Below are 18,056 nucleotides of genomic sequence, written 5' to 3' on the forward strand. Positions count from 1 at the left end.
CTGCAGCTAGTAGAGCTCTCCTGAGATTAATTTGTGAGTCTCCCAATCTTCTCCCGAGTGCCAGGGTGCTCTTCGCTTTGAATGGTAGGGTGTTTGGTTCTTATTGTTGTTGTTTTTGCCTGTGTAACATTTTTTCAATTTGATGCAGTTCATTTCTTTAGAGTAGTGTTTTATTTTTTATTTTGTCTTCGTTTTTGGGTCAGACCTGGTGATGTTCAGGGGTTACTGAACGCTCAGGAGCTCTACACTCAGGAGCTACTCCTGGCAGTGCTTGTAGGACCGCATGGGATTCTGGGAATTGAACTGAGTCAGCTGCATGCAAGGCAAGTGTCCTCCTTGCTGTAATATCACTCCAACTCCTCTTTAGCTAATTTTCCCCTTTTCTCTTATATTATATGAATGTCTGTTTTCATTCCACTATCACACTGTAGTATTAATGCTTTTTACAGTAGTTCAAAATGAGGAAGCTTAAGCCTCTATTTTCTTGTACCTCAGAATTCCTTTTATTTATTTGGGGATCTTTTGTGGTTACATAAAAATATTAGTATTGTTCAGTCATTGTCCTTGAAAACATCACCGGTGCTTATAGAAGGGATCCATTGAATCACTAGATGGCTTTGGCTAAAATAGCCATCTTAATCATGTTCATCCTTCCACATCCTGAAGATCTGGGGCTCTCTCTTTATTTGTTAGTCTTCTCTCCCCTTCCCCCAAATGCTGTCATAGTTTTCAGTGCACAAGTCTTTCATCTCCTTATTCTGGTTTTTGCTCAGTTTTATTTGATCTCTTTCCGGTATAATTGTAAATGATATTGTGTTTGTTATCCTTCTTTCCCTCCCACTCATTGTTCATGTCTGCAGATGCAACCAGTTTTTTTTCAAGTTTTTTATTAGTGAATCACCATGAGGTTCTACTGTTACATACTTATAAACATTCGTGTTTGCGTTTCAGTCATACAATGATCCGTTACCTATCCCTCCACCATTGCCCATTCTCCACTACAAATGATCCCAGTATGCCCACCCCTCTCCCTAACCCCCCCCCCCCCCCCCCCCCCCGCCTCTGTGGCAGGATATTCCCTTTTGTTCTCTGTTGGGGCTGGACTGAGCTATCAGGGCGAGCCCATGTATACTGTACCGTACTACGGACAGGAACATAGGGACCCATGAAAATGGGCGAGATTTCTCATGTGTCCTGACTGGTTTGGATGAAGCTGAACATTTTCCCCCTTCAAACTGCCTTCAGAAAAATAATTTCAGAATACTGAAAAGAGCAGTTTTTCCTTCTCTCACAGAAGCCTGGCTGGTCTTTGATATGCAGATGGTGTTAGCCAGGCCTGACCTTTGATATTGTAAATTGTAGATTTCAGGTGCAGGCCCAGCTTTGTCTTTGGGATGTAAATCCAGGTGCCTGTAGAAGGTTTCAGTTTCGGTTTTGTATCTTTTCCTTCTGAGTTCTGTATTCTTTTCCCGAGGCTATAGGCCTACCCATACAAGGAAACAATATGTTTCCATTGTCTCAATGTTCTCCCTGTAACATTTTTTGATGCCTTTGGTGATGTCACTATATTGCGTCCTTTAGAGCTACCATGATCAACAAAAGGAGGTCCACGAGGCCCTCTGCCTTTGCTAAGAGCCAGAGCGAGCCTTAGTCCTCCAATCAATGCATTTCTTCGCGTTCCTATCTCAGCGCCTCCGATTGCACGAACGTTCACGCAACAGTTCTCTCTCTCCTTTTGGATATTTTGGTTGATGCAACCAATTTTAATATATTGATTTAGTATCTTGTAATTTTACTGAAATCAGTAATTATTAAACATTTTTTTTCATGGACTTAGGGTTTTCTTTTTACAGTCATGTCATCTTCAATACGGTTTTCATTTTTTTCTAGTTTGCATTCCTTTTATTCTGTTTTATTGCGCAATGATTCTGACGAAAGCTTCCAAAACTGTGTATAAAAGTACTTGCAGGTGCCTCTGACAAGCCCAGGCAGGTGTCTGAGACATGGAGGGAGAGGAATTCAAGTAGATGAGTCAGCTCATCACCTGGCCAGAACGGCCCGTGAAGGTGTATTGCCGATCCTGTTTTAGCAACTCGTGGACTCGGAGTGTTTCGAATGAACCAATATGAGCAGTAACGCTGACATTGCCAAGCCCAGGGAAGGGCAATTTTTCTTGCTCAGGATGTCAGTGCTAAAGGCTTAGGAGGTTCAGCTGAAACATAAATGCCTTCTAAATCTGAGCAATGTTTGGTTGTGTGAGAATAAAATAAAAATTTTTCTTTGGTTGATTAAAATCTCCCAGGTTAATTAAACTGGCTTTCCTTTATTTATTTTTTTTTTTTGCTTTTGGGTCACAGCCAGCCATGCACAGGGGTTACTCCTGGCTTTGCACTCAGGAATTACTCCTGGCGGTCCTAGGGGACTATATGGGATGCTGGGAATCAAACCTGGGTTGGCCGTGTGCAAGGCAAACGCCCTACCCACTGTGCTATTGCTGCAGCCCCCTGGCTCTCCTTTTGATGTCTCTGAGTTCTGGGGGTCTCAAAGCATTGCTTAATAATTCAGTTCAAAGAGGCCATGGAGTCCAGAACTTGATCTTTGACCAATCAAAGAGCAGAAACTTGGCTTATCTGGCACATGCAAGCAGGAATCAAAGCGCATTAATCTTTCCATGCATTATTATCACTTCCCGAATTGCGTGAGTGCACGCCCTTTTCTGGGCAGGACCTGTGCCCGGGTTTCTTTGATAAACTGTGACAAGCTCAGAATCGGCAGCACCCTGCTCTGGTTGTGTTTCCCGATGGCTCCCACGGTGTTGGCCACTTTCCTTCCCCTGAGTGTCTGTCTCCTGCTGGCACCCAGCCCCACCGAGGCAGGCAGGCTGCTGGTGGTGCCCATGGATGGCAGCCACTGGTTCACCATGAGCTCAGTGGTGGAGCAGCTGGTCCAGCGAGGGCACGAGATAGTGGTGGTCATGCCAGAGGTGAGTTGGCAACTGAAAAAATCATTCAACGTCACAGTCAAGACCTACTCGCTCTCTTACTCTCTGGAAGATGTGAATCGTGAATTCAAGAGGTATGTTGATGTTCAATGGAAAATTCGAGATCAAAATTTCCTTTCAATGATGATGGCTACACCCACCCAATTTTTTGAGTATTTTTTCTCTCATTGTAAAAGTGTGTTTGACGACAGAAAGTTAATAAGATACTTGAAAGAGACTTCTTTCGACGCGGTGTTCCTAGATCCTTTTGACATGTGTGGTCTAATAATAGCCAAGTACCTGTCCCTCCCTTCTGTGGTCTTCACCAGAGGGGTATTTTGCCATTATCAGGATGAAGGGACTCAGTGCCCGAGTCCCCTATCTTATGTCCCTAGAGGACTCCTAGCTCTCTCGGATACCATGACATTCCCGGAACGAGTGTGGAATCTCCTCTTCCACGTGCAGGAGCATTTATTTTGCCGCTATTTTCTGAAAGTGGCTACAGATGTTGCCTCTGAGATTTTCCAGACCACCATCACCCCCTATGACCTCTACAGTCAAGCGTCCATCTGGCTGTTACGGACTGATTTTGTGTTGGACTATCCCAGGCCCGTGATGCCCAACATGGTCTTCATCGGAGGCATCAACTGCCATGCGGGAAAGCCCCTGACAGAGGTAGGCCCTGCGCCGGAGCACTGGAGGGAGAATCTGTCCTGGATTCTGAGTTTCTTACTGAATTGGGCTCAGTAGTTTCTTTTGTTGCATTTGCCGTTTGTCTGCGAGTGAAAGACTGCTATGTGATAGTTAAATTGTGCACTAGAATGGTGCATTAAGCTGCTCTCCTCAGGTGGATGTGCCCTATAGATGGTCTGAATAGCAGTTCTAAGCTTCTTTTTCTGTTCTACGTTTGGTACTGAAAGTCCCTGTAAGCAGTGATACTTTCTTATTACTAACCCAATGGCACCCCCTATGGGAATGTATTCCTAGAGATCTCTGCCTCTTTCCTCAATTTGTGTTGCATAGCAAATCTCAGAATATCCTCCACTTTGGATGTAGCTCTGTAGCACTGTCATCCCGTTGTTCATCGATTGGCTCGAGCGGGCACTTGTGACACTTGTTACTGTTTTTGGCATATCGAACATGTCACGGGGAGCTTGCCAGGATTGTACCTGCATTTATTTTGATGACCATATTGCTGGGTATTTATGCTTTCCCTCTATATTTTTAATGCTAAAGCAAAATTATTTTTCGTAAGAGTCACAAGAAGAATTTTTTTCTTTTTTTGCTTTTTCGGTCACACCCAGAGCTTAGGGGTTACTCCTGGCTCTACACTCAGGAATTACTCCTGGCAGTGCTCGGGGGACCATATGGGATACTGTGAATGGAACCTGGATTGTCCGCATGCAAGGCCAACGCCCTCCCCGCTGTGCAATCGCTCCAGCCCATGGGAAGAAAATTTATGTTAAACTCCAGACATCTTTTCTCATGGGGTTGCATCAAGAATTAGCATTATTGCATGTAAAGAAATGCAAGAAAATGATGACATAAGTGTAAAGACAGTGTAATGTAAAGAAAGTGTAATGACATAAGTGTAAAGGCTCATCTTAGGAAGGAGAAAGATGATGGTTAGCATGGTGAACAAGACAAATAGGAATGCTGTGGTGCTAGCAATATTCCATTTATTAAGCTTTAAACAACTGCTTATGTTTCTCTTTGTGATAAACTTTTTCTGTATAAAAATACATAATATTGGGGCTAGAGTGTTAGCACAGCAGGTAGGACGTTTGCCTTGCTGGAGGCCGACCCGGGTTCGATTCCCAGCATCCCATATTGTCCTCTGAGCACTGCCAGGAGTAATTCCTGAGTTCAGAGCCAGGAGTAATTCATGTGCATGGCCGGGTGTGACCCAAAATGCAAAAATAAAAATAAAGAAGAGCCTCTGCTAATTTTTAAAAAATACACAATATCTCACACACAAAAAGAATTATGATGATTAACTAATCATCTTTGTGAGAAAATATAGTTTGAAATTCAAGACTCTTAACAAACCCTCACGTACTAGCACTGGCACAAGTCATGTCTCAGTTCAGCAACCATCATAGCCAGGTAGCGTACTCTCTGAAATAAATATAATTATGGCTAAGAGGCATGAGCACAGTTTAGTATAATTATTTAAAAATACAGTGAGTTAGAAGGGATGATAATCAACTTTATGTACAATGACACTTGTTGGACAGGTCGGAGTAGGTGAATAACTTATTCTTGAAGACGCTGCTTCAGACCTCAGTGCAAAGGATATGGAGCCATTGATTTGGGGTCATAGAAATTAGACAGTGACCATCAGCTTGTCACAATGGTGCATTGGGATGAGTGATGGTTCTCATGGTACTGTCCTTTTCATTTTTAAAACCTTTTATGTAATTACACTTTTTGGGGATGCTCCGGAATTGCTCCTTGCTCCGCACTCAGAAATCACTCCTGGTGGTGCTCAGGGGATCGAACCCAGGTCAGCAGCAAGCACGGCAAACACATACATGCTGTGCTTTTGCTCCTGCCCCTGTAATTATATTTTCACTTATGTTACCTTGTACCATCTTCCTTGCCTGTCCTTTGCTGCAATGACTCAGTCCTTGGCTGCAGGGCTCACTCGTGGTTGGGGTGTGCAGTGGTGGCATTTCTTGTGCCGCCATACTTCCCCTGGCAGTGTGGGACATAACATTCACGGGTGTGGAAACTTGATTCAGGCCAAACTCTTGGTCCCACATGCTTGAGGCTGACGCTGAGCCACATTCCCACGTTCCATATTTCTCTTTCATAGTCAATATTGTACTAAACATAGAGACTTTATATTAATATATGTCCATAATCTTGGTCTTGTCTTAGAAGGCCAGAATCTGAGAAGCAGTGAAGCTGGTTGAAAAAGAAAATAACAAAAAAAAAAAAGTAACCCATTTTTACATTTTGATGAAGTGGACAGATTGCTTTGACAATATTGAATGATTCAAGAAAACTAGTTTTCCACACTTTTTGCTCCCACAAACTTGCTGGTACAGCCACTTTGCATTGCGTTTGTCCTGTGTACCAGACAAGATCTGGAGAATAGAGTGGTACGACTCGGGACAGATCCCTAGCAGGTAAATGCAGAGGAAACAGGGGGTGTGTTACTCCAGAGAATCATTTATTTCTTTTGAACCGTGGAGGTTCCTGCTTCGAGGGTCAGTGGGTTTGGTAAGAGCCGGCCCCTCACCCGACATGCTTTTGGGCATATACCTTCAAAGTGAGAACTACCCAACCCGGCTGCGTCTTCCTTTGTGCCCGGGGCTGGGTGCAGGGTGTGGCACTCTGGGTGTCCTGCTGTGGCCGGTTTATCTAACCAGACACACCTGTGACCTCTGGGAACTGGGTGACAGTTTTTCATAGAATCACCCAGGTCAAGTTCCACCCTTGCGCACTTGTCTTTGTCATCTTGGCTTGGCTGGTGGTGCCTCTTGCTGCCTGGAGAAACAGACGAACACACACTCATTCCTCAGCCTTTTTCTTACCTGGAGTGCCATGCCTTGGGCGTGCCCTCAGTCCTGGGGTGGACAAGAGTGTTGGTCGCCTCGCCTGGTCCCAGAGATCTGCCGCTGGGATCAGGAGACAGGACTCCTGGAAAACCTTTGCTCTTCCCAGCTCTGCCTTCTGCCCACAGAAGGGGGCTTGTTTCTTGCAAGCCGACAGGAAATAAAGGTGTTTTGTTCTGGCAAACCTGAGCAAAGAAGAGGCCCGAGACAGTGGTCATCATCCCGGATTGCCTTCCAAGGTACTGAAAGCCACGTCCCCCAGAATTGGCTGTCCCGGCATCTCCTCTGTCTGGCGTAGACCTGCTTAAGTTAGCCTTTTGGACATACGGACTGACGTTTATTTTCCTCAGAGGTAGTTTAATTCTTTTCTAGTTTGAATTCCTGTTTGATTACATAATGGTTTTGATTAGAACTTCGAGAGCTGTGAATAAAAATACTGGTGTGAGTGGAGAGACACACAGTCTTGTTTTGGATCTTAGAGGGAGAGGTTTTCATTTTTCATCCTAGAGTATGATTCAACTGTGGGTTTATCACACATGACCTTTATTTTGTTGAGGTATGTTTGTTCTATTTCCAATTTATTCAGATGGATGTTAAATCTCGGGAGATGTAGTGATAAGATCAGGTGGTGGGTATCTGTTTTTTGGTTGATGTGGTAGCACTGGCATCCCGTTTTTCATCAATTTGCTGAAATGGGCACCAGTAACATCTCCATTGTGAGACTTGTTGTTACTGTTTTTGGCATATCAAATAGGCCACGTGTATCTTGCCAGGCTCTACCATGCAGGCGGGATACTCTTGGTAGCTTGCCGGGCTCTCCAAGAGGGACCAAGAATCAAACCGGGGTCGACCGCATGCAAGGCTAATGCCCTACCTGCTGTGCTATTGGTTGATGTGGCAAATGACATTAATTTATTCTACTGAACCATCTTTGCATTCCTGAGATGAGCCCACTGGCCATGAAGTATTCTTGGACCTCAGCTTCCAAGATTTCAGCGTTACTCTTTATCAGAGATATTGATCTATATTTTTCTTTCTGCTGTCCTTTTTTGGCTTATAGATCAGAGTCATAGATGATATAAAATGTGTTCTAGAGAGTTCTCCCTTTACAATTTTTTAAAAGAGTTGGAGCAAGATGAATCATGCTTCTCTGAAAATATTGTCTAATTCACTAATGAAGCTGCTGGTCCTGGGAGTTCATCTGGAATAGATTTCTGTTAGCTGTTACAATGTCCATTCGAGATAACTTCCTTCCAGCCTTACAAACTTCAGTCTTAAAGTTTGTCAGATTAAAAAAATGTGGTGTTTTTCTAGGTAGTCCACTTTTATTTTTGCACATAGACGATTCTGATTAGTTTTTATGATGGCACCTTGCTTTGCAAAGTCATTCATACATGAGTTAAAGGCATGCAGTGTTTCAGGACCAATACAATACCACCACCAATGTCAACTTCCCCCCACCAGTGTGTCCAGGATCCCTCCCACCCCTGAGCCTGTCTCCTCGGCAGGCACATCTTTAAGTTGGATTGTGATTTATGTCTCCTTCTCTCTGATCTGGCCTACAGATATACCTCACCTCTACACCACAGCTGTCCCCAAGGCCCTGGAACTGCCCTTCATGGAATTGTTGTTGTTGACCTGTTGTGCTTCCCCTCTTGACTTCTTTCCTTTTAATTTTCTTTTGTTTTTGTTTTGGGTCACATCCAGTGGTGCTCAGGCCTCACCCCTGTGTCTGCACTCAGGAATCATTCCTGGCTGGCTTGGGAGACAGTATGGGATGCTGAGGGTAGAAGTTCCTTCCTTGTCCTTCTCCTTCCTAAACTTTGGAGACATTCTGCAAGGAGCTGCCCATGTTGAAGTTGGTTCAGCTGGGTCTGGATTCACGCTCGTGCAGCTGTGGAGGAGCCGCACGTGTGTGCGGCCCTGGGGTCACATCTCGGCAGTGGTGGGAGGGGCCGGTGCCTCCCACCTTCCCAAGAGCACCTTCGCGTCCTTTTGCTGTAGTTTTTGTCGTAAAATCCCATCTGTGGTCGTAAAATATGGCATCCCCACGCCCTTAATCCCTGGGTAGGGACAGGCGAGAGAGAGAAATACGTTTCCTCTCCTGGGCGGGCATGGGGTCGAGGCTTAGTTCTCTGGCTGGAGACATTCTGCAAGGAGCAGCCCATGTTGAAGTTGGTTCAGCTGGGTCTGGATTCACGCTCGTGCAGCTGCAGAGGAGCCGCACGTGTGTGCGGCCCCCGGGGTCACATCTTGGCTTCGGTGGGAGGGGCTCCTTCCTAAAGTTTGGAATCAAGGATGACCTAGTTTTTGTTTGTTTGGTTTTGAGGGGACTGTCCACCTAGCAGTGCACACGGAACTAACTATGTGTGGTGTTGGGGATTGAACCGGGGGGTCAAGTACGAGGCAACTGCCCTCCCTCCCCCCAGTCCAGTGAAGTCAAAGCTAGGAAGTTGCCTTCAGAACTGCTCCATTTCCCGCCCAGGTCAGGGTCTCCCCCACACAGGAAGACCTGGCCAGATTAGCAACTGGGCATTTCTTCCTTTTGTACAGAAGGATACACTGACACTCTAGGTCTGGTCACTTATCCACACAACAAAACACTAAAAACACCTCCATCTTGCAAAAGTCGCTATGAAAATGCAATTGAGGCAGTCTCGGACCGGGGCCGATACCGGAGCGCGCTCCGCCGAGACTTGAGCCGGGAGACCACACTTTGGTGCGGCCGCTTTGCTGCTGATTGACCACGATCCAGAGGGTAGCTAGACTACTTTTGGTCCCAGAAACTGCTTGCAGCCATGTCTCTAGACTGTGAACTAAGCCATTGCCCCATACTGCCCCAGGAAGGGAAACGATGCAATTTCTAACACAAATCTCCCTGGACTTAATTACTAAAATGCTAAAATACAGAATCAACTCTCAGTTTCATTGATTCTTTGGATAGTTTATTTGGATTCCAGTTCATTAATTGCTGCTCTGCGTTTAATTATTTCCTTATTCCTGCCTGCTTTGGCCACATTTTGTTGATATTTTTCCAATTTCTTAAGATGTGTAGTCAAGTTATTATGCGGGCTCTTCTTTCCTTCTGATGAATGTTTTCATAGTCATGAACTTTCCTATTACACCGTTTTAGCTGTGTCCCACAATTCCTGGTAGGTCATATCCTCATTCTATTTTTTTCTTTCTGGAAATCTTTTTGATTTCTTCTTTGATTTCTCTCTGGCCCACTGGCTGTTCAGTAAATAGCTGTTTAATTTTCACCTAATTGAGTTTTAATTGTTTGTTATAAACTTCTATTTTCATGGCATCATTGTCTGAAAAGATGGTACAATTTCTATCTTCTTCCTCTGGACTGTGAAGGTCTCTTTTGTGACTCATATATGGTTTATTTTATAGAATATTTCATGTGCATTGAATAAGTCAAAAGACGCCTGGCCGCCCACCTATGAGATGGTCAGACTTCTTTGTCAAAACCGTGGACGAGCGTTTTGAGGCTCTTCGTGTTCTGGAGCGAGCAGATACCATTTGGCAAGCGACAGGCACGAATGGAGAAGTTACTGGCACTCGCTTGAGCAAATCGAAGATCAACGGGATGATAAGTGATACAAGTGATACAAGTAATGCCTTACTGAGCTCTAGTCTAGTTATCTATCAAGAGGTGTCAGATGGGTATTGAGGTCTCCAAATACTATTGTGCTGCTATCAATGTCTTTCTTCAAGTTTACCAGTAGTTGTTTTGAGTATTTGGCTGGCCCCTCATTATGTACGTGTATTTTAGGACTGTGAGTTCTTTCTGGTGTACATGCTCCTTGAACATTAAGAAATGGTCCTCATTTTCTCATAAATTTAGGGGGGTCTTGGGGCACACCCAGCGGTATCCAGTGGTTTTTCCTGGCTCTGTAGTCATAACTCACTCCTGGAAGGCTTGGGGAACAGTATGGGATGCTGGGAGAGGACATGGGCTGGCCACATGCAAGGCAAGTGCCTTCCCTGCTGTGCTACTTCTCGGGCCCCTCATAATCTTTTGAACCTGAAGTGTATGGAGCCTGATACTAGAATGGCCACCCCGGCCTGTGGGAGAGAGTTCTTTGCTTGAAGAATTGTCTTCCAACCTTTGGTTTTGAGTTTGTGTTTGCTCAGGCTACGCAAATATGTTTCTTTCGGGTAGCAGAGTGTTGGCTTTTACTTTCTGATCCATTCTGCCTCTCTGTGCCTCTAATTGGTGCGTTTAGCTTTTTGAGGTGTAGAGAGGTTCCTGTCATTGAGTTATGCACCATCTTTCTGTAGAACTGTGGTGTAGTGTGGGATTCAGATGGTCTTAAAGAAGACTCTATAGTTCTTCTTTATAGATATGAGTTTTGAGCCTATGAAGTTCCTGAGCTGCTGTTTATCCAGGTGACTTACTCAGAGAAGTGAGCACTGTGGACGAGGCTGGAATCACGGAGAAGTCCTTGACTTCAAGGACTTTCTGGTGATGTGTGGTGGCAGATACAGAATTTCTGAAGGAGTCACCAGATGATTTGGGGGTGATTCCACAAAGAGGTCTAAATGGAGGAATGTCAGAACTAAGAGGAGAAGGGGAGAGCTGGAAGAGTGCTTCTGGCTGATTTTGGGCAGATGACCACTGTGTGTGTGTGTGTGTGTGTGTGTGTGTGTGTGTGTGTGTGTGTGTGTGTGTGTACATGTCACAGGAATGGAAGAAAAGAAATTCAACTAGATGAATCAGATCATCAGCTGGCCAGAATGGCCCATGGAGGTAGGTTGTTGAATTTGTTTCAACAGAGTCTCAGAGGGGTTGGAGATGGAACAAGAAGAGGACCAGCAATGCTGGAAATGCCCCCGTGAAAGGCAATTCATTTGTTTATGTTTTCCTCTATTTTAAGAAATGGTCTTGGGCCACACCGGTGATGCTTAGAGGTTACTCCTTGCTTTGCACTCTGCCAGAAATCACTCCTGGCAGTGCTTGGGCGTTGAATCCATGTTGAGTGAATCCATCAGAGATGGAGGGGATTGAATCCATGTCAGCGGAATGTAAAGCAAGTGCCTTATCCTTGGAACTATCACTCCGGCTCTTGTGAAAGGCAATTTCTATCTCTCCAGCTTCCAGTGCTACAGGGCTTCAAGACTTTGCGTGGAACATGAATGCAATTCAGATCTTAGCAGTCCTTGGTCATCTGAGGATAAAATTGAAATTAAAAATTACCTTCAGGTTAACTGAGTCAGCTTTAATATCTCTGGGTTCCGGGAATAAAAACATTGCTTAATGATACAGTTCGCAAGAGGCCATGGCAGTCCAGAGCATGAGTTTGAACCAATCAGAGAGCAAAGCTAGTTTTTTCTGGTGCATAAAAGGGGTACGCAAAAACATTGCCCTTTAAATAAATGACAGTTTCTTTATTAGTGCATGACCACACTATCTTCTGGACAGCACCCCGCCTATACTTCTGGCGAACACGCTGACTGGAGCTCACAATCCCGGCAGCTGCCTGCTCTGGCTGTGTTTCCCGATGGCTCCCACGGTGTTGGCCGCTCTCCTTCCCCTGAGTGTCTGTCTCCTGCTGACACCCGGCCCCACTGAGGCAGGCAGGCTGCTGGTGTTGCCCCTGGATGGGAGCCAGTGGTTCACCATGAGCTCAGTGGTGGAACAGCTGGTCCAGAGAGGGCATGAGTTAGTGGTGGTCATGCCAGAGGTGAGTTGGCATCTGAAGAAATCATTCAATTTTACAGCCAAGACCTATTTTGTTCCTTATACCCTGGAGGATTTGGATCGTGAATTCAAGGTTTTCGCTGATGCTTATTGGAAAATTCGAGAACTAGGAATACTCTCATTCTTGAATAGTTCACCCAGCAAGCTTTTTGATTATAGTTTCTCACACTGTAAAAGCATGTTTGACAACAGGAAGCTGGTGAGATACTTGGAAGAGACTTCTTTCGACGCAGTGTTCCTAGATCCTTCTGATATGTGCGGTCTGATAATAGCCAAGTACCTGTCCCTCCCTTCTGTCGTCTTCACCAGGGGAGCATTTTGCCATTATCAGGATGAAGGGACTCAGTGCCCGAGCCCCCTGTCTTATGTCCCTAGAAAACTCTCAGCTCTCTCGGATACCATGACATTCCCGGAGCGAGTGCGGAATCTCCTTGTCCATGTGCAGGAGCATTTATTTTGCCCCAATTTTCTGAAAACAGCTGTAGATGTTGCCTCTGGGATTTTCCAGACCACCATCACCCCCTATGACCTCTACAGTCAAGTGTCTATCTGGTTGATACGGACTGATTTTGTGTTGGACTATCCCAAACCCGTGATGCCCAACATGGTCTTCATCGGAGGCATCAGCTGCCATGCGGGAAAGCCCCTGACAGAGGTAAGTCAGAGCCTGAGCATAGGAGGGAGATTCCGGCCCTGGATTCTGTGTTTTTTACTGAACTGTGTTCAGTAGTTACTTTGTCACATTTGCCATTTGTCTCTGATCCTCTGTGATCATTTAATTGTGCACTAGAGAAATGTGCTAGTTTTATCAAAAGGATGTACTGTTTGGTTGGCTTGTGTATCAGTCTCAAAGTCTTTTGTTTAAGTCCTACTTTTGGTAAAGTAAAGGAATCCACTGTGAACAGTGAAACTCTCCTCTGCCTCTCATTAAGAAAATATGTTCTTACAAGTCTTTGTGATTTGTGCTGCCTAGAAAACTTGCACCATGTTCTCTATTTTCGATGTACCAGAATCTATTCCACTAACCAACCCTGCTAGGTATATGCTCTGCTCTATATTTCTTCAAAGTGCAGCAAATTCCTTCAGGGTTGTATAGCAGCAAGAGTGGGTGCATGCTAAACAGGAAACATCTTTTTGAATGATCACATCAAAGATTTATCAGTTTTGAAACTAGTCGTTCCAAAAACTGATCTCTGCTGATTTCATTATTTCATCAAACCCTTATCTAATATAGGGGTGATGACGTAAATATCCCAGGTCAATGTGTCACCAAACCCCTTTGGAAGGTAGAGAGCACGGTTCCTCAGATTCATGGTTCTGCCAAAGAAATCTCTATAAAATCCAAAAAGATAGAAGGGATGATAATAATGTTTCAGTATAAAAATGAACATTTCTTTAACATGTAGAAGAATGTGGCTCGTGAATTCTTGGTGGATTCACTCAGACCCAAGTTAAACTTATTAATTGGGGTCTCAGAAATCAAGACGTTCAGTGAATGCCAGCTTGTTACAGGGTATAGTGGGATGAGAGAAGGCTCTCACACACCCTTTTAGAAATCCTTTCAAAAACATATTTGGAAAGACCCTTCCATTTCAGTTCCCCTGTGCCCCATTCCTTGGCAGTTCTTTTTGCAATGACTCGGTCCTTGTCACAGGGCTCACACTGGTTGTGCATTGCAGTGGGTTGCCCTTGTAACACCTTCTTCCTAGTGACAGGTTGGACATCACACTCAAGAGTGGCATGACTTGGTCCACATCTGCCCCACATCTGCTCACTACCAGCCAATTCCTGCTCCCTACATTTCTCCTTTATAATTGAGATTGTATAAAACACTGCTAAAGACGGTCTTGATAGTCATATGTAAAAAAACTTTGCACCTGAAGGGTGTGTATTCGCAGGCTCTCTGGGTGGTTCTGTCTCACCATAGGAATGGGCTGGATTGGGACGGCTATTGGCCAAGGACAGGCGAAGGAAGAAGGAGGACCAAGCTGGTTGCTGGTTAGTTACTGCTTATTCAATCTTTCTTCTCTCACATCTTAAGCACTCTTTTTTTTCCCTAGCTTCTCACACCTCCATCCCAGCTCTCTGGATTCTTTGCCCTCTTCACTAGTCTCTGGCCCTACTTGTCTCTCTCCACCTTGCCCTCTAGGCTCCGCACAGTCTGGTAGGAAAATCAACATATGAAAGTCCTTCCTGACTGCCTGCAGGCAAAGTACCTCTTAAAGTGTTTTTCTCTTTTCCTCAGTCCAGAAACTCCATCAACATCTTAATACTAGTTATTTTTGTATGGACAGAGTAAGAGATATATTGAGGCTTGTAGGGCATCTCTCCTGGCAACATCTTGCCACAGACTCAGACTGCATTACTCAGGCCAGGTTAATCATTCCTAACCCTAGCAGGGTCCAAATCTAGTTATTACTTTTTGGATCATGACAGCATTTGTCCATGACCAAGCTCTTAACTTATAGTTAAGCATTAGGCACTTTGGCCAGGCCCATCCTGATGCCAGAGTAGCACACAACTCACCGCTTGCCCTGGGTTCGTCCCGTCCCTCTTGGGACCCTGCCTTTGGGGGTGCTAGGAAGTAAAAGCAGAGTCTCTTGCCCGAGCACCTGGCTGTCTTCCCTGGGCCCCTCGGAGGCGGGTGGAGGGGGGGTTTGCTCCAGCTTCCCTCCCCGCCCTGAGCAGAGCTCCCGTATTCGAAGACCTCCAGAGCCTAGCCACAGCCCTGCTCAAGGCCCCTCTCCACACGTTCTGACAAGCCTCACACATCAAGGTACTGGCAGAGGAACCCAGGTGTGTGGGACCCGGGTCTAAGACCTCCAAGCCTGATTGGATCGGAACTGGGCCTCTTCTGCCCAGATTTCCCATTTTCCAGTAGCTAGGTGGTCACACCCAGGACCTGCCCCTGGCGCCGTGTAATCCCACCAACGGCCAACATCCAGAGACTTAAAACCAAGCTCCTGGAAGCTTATAGCCTACTTATAGCCAACATCTTATGCCTACTTCTTCGTCTGGGAGAACCTGGCAAGCTACCGAGTTTCCTGCCCTCATAGGAGAGCCTCAGAAACTCCCCATGGTGTATTCATATGCCAAAACCAGTAACAAGCTGGGTCTCATTCCCCTGACCCTGAAAGAGTCTCCAATGTGGCATCGTTGGGAAGGACAAGTAGAGAGAGGCTTCTAAAATCTCAGGGCTAGGATGAATGGAGTTGTTACTGACACCACTCGAGAAATTCAACGATGAATGGGATAATGATGATAATGATGATGAGGAGGAGGAAGTAAGGGCAGCCGAGGCTTAGGTTGAGAGAACAGATGTCCAGGAGAAACATTTCATGCAGAGTCAAATGACTCCCAGGTTACAAAAGCATAGCATTTGCTACAGTCTTCCTGTGCCCATACACAAGGACATGGCTCCGAATGAAGTATGCAAAGGACTCAAGAGGAAGAGAGAAACAGTATTTACAAGTCAACAGAACACAGAGAAAGAAGTTACAAATAAACACAGAGGAATGGGAGCACTGTGATGGGAGTAACTCAATTAGCCTAAACTATCTGAGGTTACGTTATCCTACATCCATATATTTTCAAGTTCTGTTCAACTGTGGCCTGCCATCTTCCTGCTGGCCCAGGCAGCAGGGAGGAAATCAGAGCAAAGTGGGAGCGGTGTGTTCCACAGTAGGACAGATGCAGGTGTGGAGGGAAGCGAGACTTTCAGTCGGATGTGGGGTGGCTGGTGACCAGAGATGCAGGGACCTCACACCCAAATGTGTTACCTAACCGGCAGGGCTTGCCTCCGGATGCCTCAGCAGGGGACTGGCTGGTCGCTGCTTTCCTCAGATCCTGGAGCCCTGGGATGGTTGGCTGTGTTTCTGCAAACACTTGAGCTTGGTGTTAAAATGTTCCTGGAAAGTTCCAAAGAGCACCCAAGCCTTGGCACAGAACAATGCGGGAGACAGAGAGAGCAACAGGGTTCTCGGGGAGACATCTGCTCCCTCCCACCCTCTCGAGCCTTTTACCCTCTCCCTCCTGGGGACTAAACTTTCTGTCCTTCCTCTTCAGCTTGCTGGCGCTGCTGCTCGCCTATAAGCCAGTGCTCTCAGGAACGCTTCTGGGGTGGTTTCCCCATTTCCCTCTCTCCTCTCCCGATTCCTGTGCAGAAAGCCCAGGTGGTGCGTATCCACCCCCTTACTCTATTCTCTGTTCCATTCCTGTGGGTTCAGGGGTCCTGAGGCCAGAGGTTCACGTGTGGATTCCTTCTGCCTGTTTTCCCAGCATCTCTCTCATTCCATCATCCATAGAACATGTCCAGAACCTGACCAACCACTCGGAGCTGGACGGGGGGTCTGCAGGGTAGGTTGAAGGGAAGTTGTGGGCTGTTACAGGTTGTGCTTTATTCTCTTCTACTGGCTACAACACCAAGTCCTTGATGTAAAAAGCTAAGAAAAGGGTCTGGTAGAGTAGGGTGGGCCCCAATTCAGTGTCCTGTTGCCCTCAGAGAGAGGACCGTCATATAATGATCCAGGAAAATCTCATGCAAAGTAACGATAAGATATTTATCACAAGTATTGTCACTCGGATCGTATATTTATTACATAAAATCCAGTAAAGACTTAACTGTGGAATCACAAAAAGGGGGCAGGCTGCTCGACCCTAACACCTGCAGCCAGGGAGAAAGGACATATGGATGTTAAACCTGAAATATTTCGAGCTATAATCCATTAAACACAGAGGAATGGGAGTGTCTCGGGAGCATTTAGTGGGTGTAACCCAGTAAACTTAAGCTCGGTGCATCCAGGGAGAAAGTACAAACCAATTAAACCTAAAATGTTTAGAGCTATATTCCAACATCAATGATGTTTTCAAAGAAATTGAGTGAACAATTATAATCAAGAAGGACCCCAAATAGCAAAAGCAATCCTGAGTAGAAGAAAATCAGAGCATATGCTTTCTGATTTTGAACTACTGAGAAAAGCACTAACATTTCAAACCATATGATATTGAAATGAAAGCAGGCATGCACTCAAATATCAGAAAATAGGAAAAGCTGGAGGCTGGAGCGATAGTACAGTGGGTAGGGTTTTGCATTGCACGCGGCAGACCCAGGTTCGATCCCCAGCATCCCTTTGTTCCCTGAACACTTTCAGGAGTAATTCCTGAGTGCACATCCAGGAATTTGATTTCTTTTATCCTATTTATTCAATTATGGCTCTGACTAGACTTCCCAAACTGTATAAAAGTACTGGCAGGTGCTTCTAACAAGCACTGGACTGGTGAACACCTTGTGTGCATCACAGATATAGAAGAAAACAATTCAAGCTGATGAGTCAGCTCATCACCCGGCCAGGACGGCCCATAGAGAGGCTTTGCTGATCCTGTTCTAGCCTCTCCAGGACTCAGAGTTCGGAATGAGCCAACACGAGCAGTAAGCCCAGTGAAGGGCAATTTTCTTCCTCATCTTGCCAGTAGTAAAGGGCTTCGAGACTTTAGATGAAACATGAAATATGAATGCCTTCTACATCTGGGAAATCTGTGATCATTTGAGGATAAATCCAAATTTTGACTTGGGTGATTTAAAAACTACCAGGTTAATTAAAGTGACTTTCCAGTGGTGTCTCTTGAGTTCTGGGGGTCTCGAACATTGCTTAATAGTTCAGCGTAAAGTGGACATGGAGTCCAGAACATGATCTTTGACCAATGAAAGAGTGAAGGTCATTTAATCTGGGGCTTGGAAACAGAAATCAGAGCATGTTAATCTTTCTATAATTTATAGATTATTGAGTGCATGAGTGCACGCCCTCTC

The 18,056-nt window shown here is 45.4% G+C and overlaps 3 protein-coding genes across 3 annotated transcripts in view; all 3 read left to right on the plus strand.

Moving 5' to 3' along the window:
* Positions 1–18,056, plus strand: part of LOC101555017 (UDP-glucuronosyltransferase 1A9) — a 122,551-nt gene that overhangs the window by 5,738 nt on the left and 98,757 nt on the right. The gene's annotated exons all lie outside the window — the stretch shown is intronic.
* LOC129399599 (UDP-glucuronosyltransferase 1A10-like) lies at positions 2,801–3,730 on the plus strand. The gene has a single exon (XM_055119861.1). It carries the CDS (start codon positions 2,801–2,803, stop codon positions 3,728–3,730), a length of 930 nt encoding a protein of 309 aa, XP_054975836.1.
* On the plus strand, positions 12,030–17,682 carry LOC101554227 (UDP-glucuronosyltransferase 1A9-like). The gene is made up of 2 exons (XM_055119867.1): positions 12,030–12,905; positions 17,638–17,682. Exons 1-2 carry the CDS (start codon positions 12,051–12,053, stop codon positions 17,680–17,682), a joined length of 900 nt encoding a protein of 299 aa, XP_054975842.1. The 5' UTR covers positions 12,030–12,050.

Source organism: Sorex araneus, chromosome X (assembly GCF_027595985.1).
Source record: "Sorex araneus isolate mSorAra2 chromosome X, mSorAra2.pri, whole genome shotgun sequence".
NCBI classification, from domain to species: Eukaryota; Metazoa; Chordata; class Mammalia; order Eulipotyphla; family Soricidae; genus Sorex; species Sorex araneus.

Bases quoted from the DNA above. Each gene is read 5' to 3' on its own strand.
- LOC129399599 (XM_055119861.1), top strand. From the start codon at position 2,801: ATGGCTCCCACGGTGTTGGCCACTTTCCTTCCCCTGAGTGTCTGTCTC.
- LOC101554227 (XM_055119867.1), top strand. From the start codon at position 12,051: ATGGCTCCCACGGTGTTGGCCGCTCTCCTTCCCCTGAGTGTCTGTCTC. The intron at 12,906-17,637 runs GTAAGTCAGAGC...ATCCTGTTCTAG, and splicing joins CGGGAAAGCCCCTGACAGAG to CCTCTCCAGGACTCAGAGTT.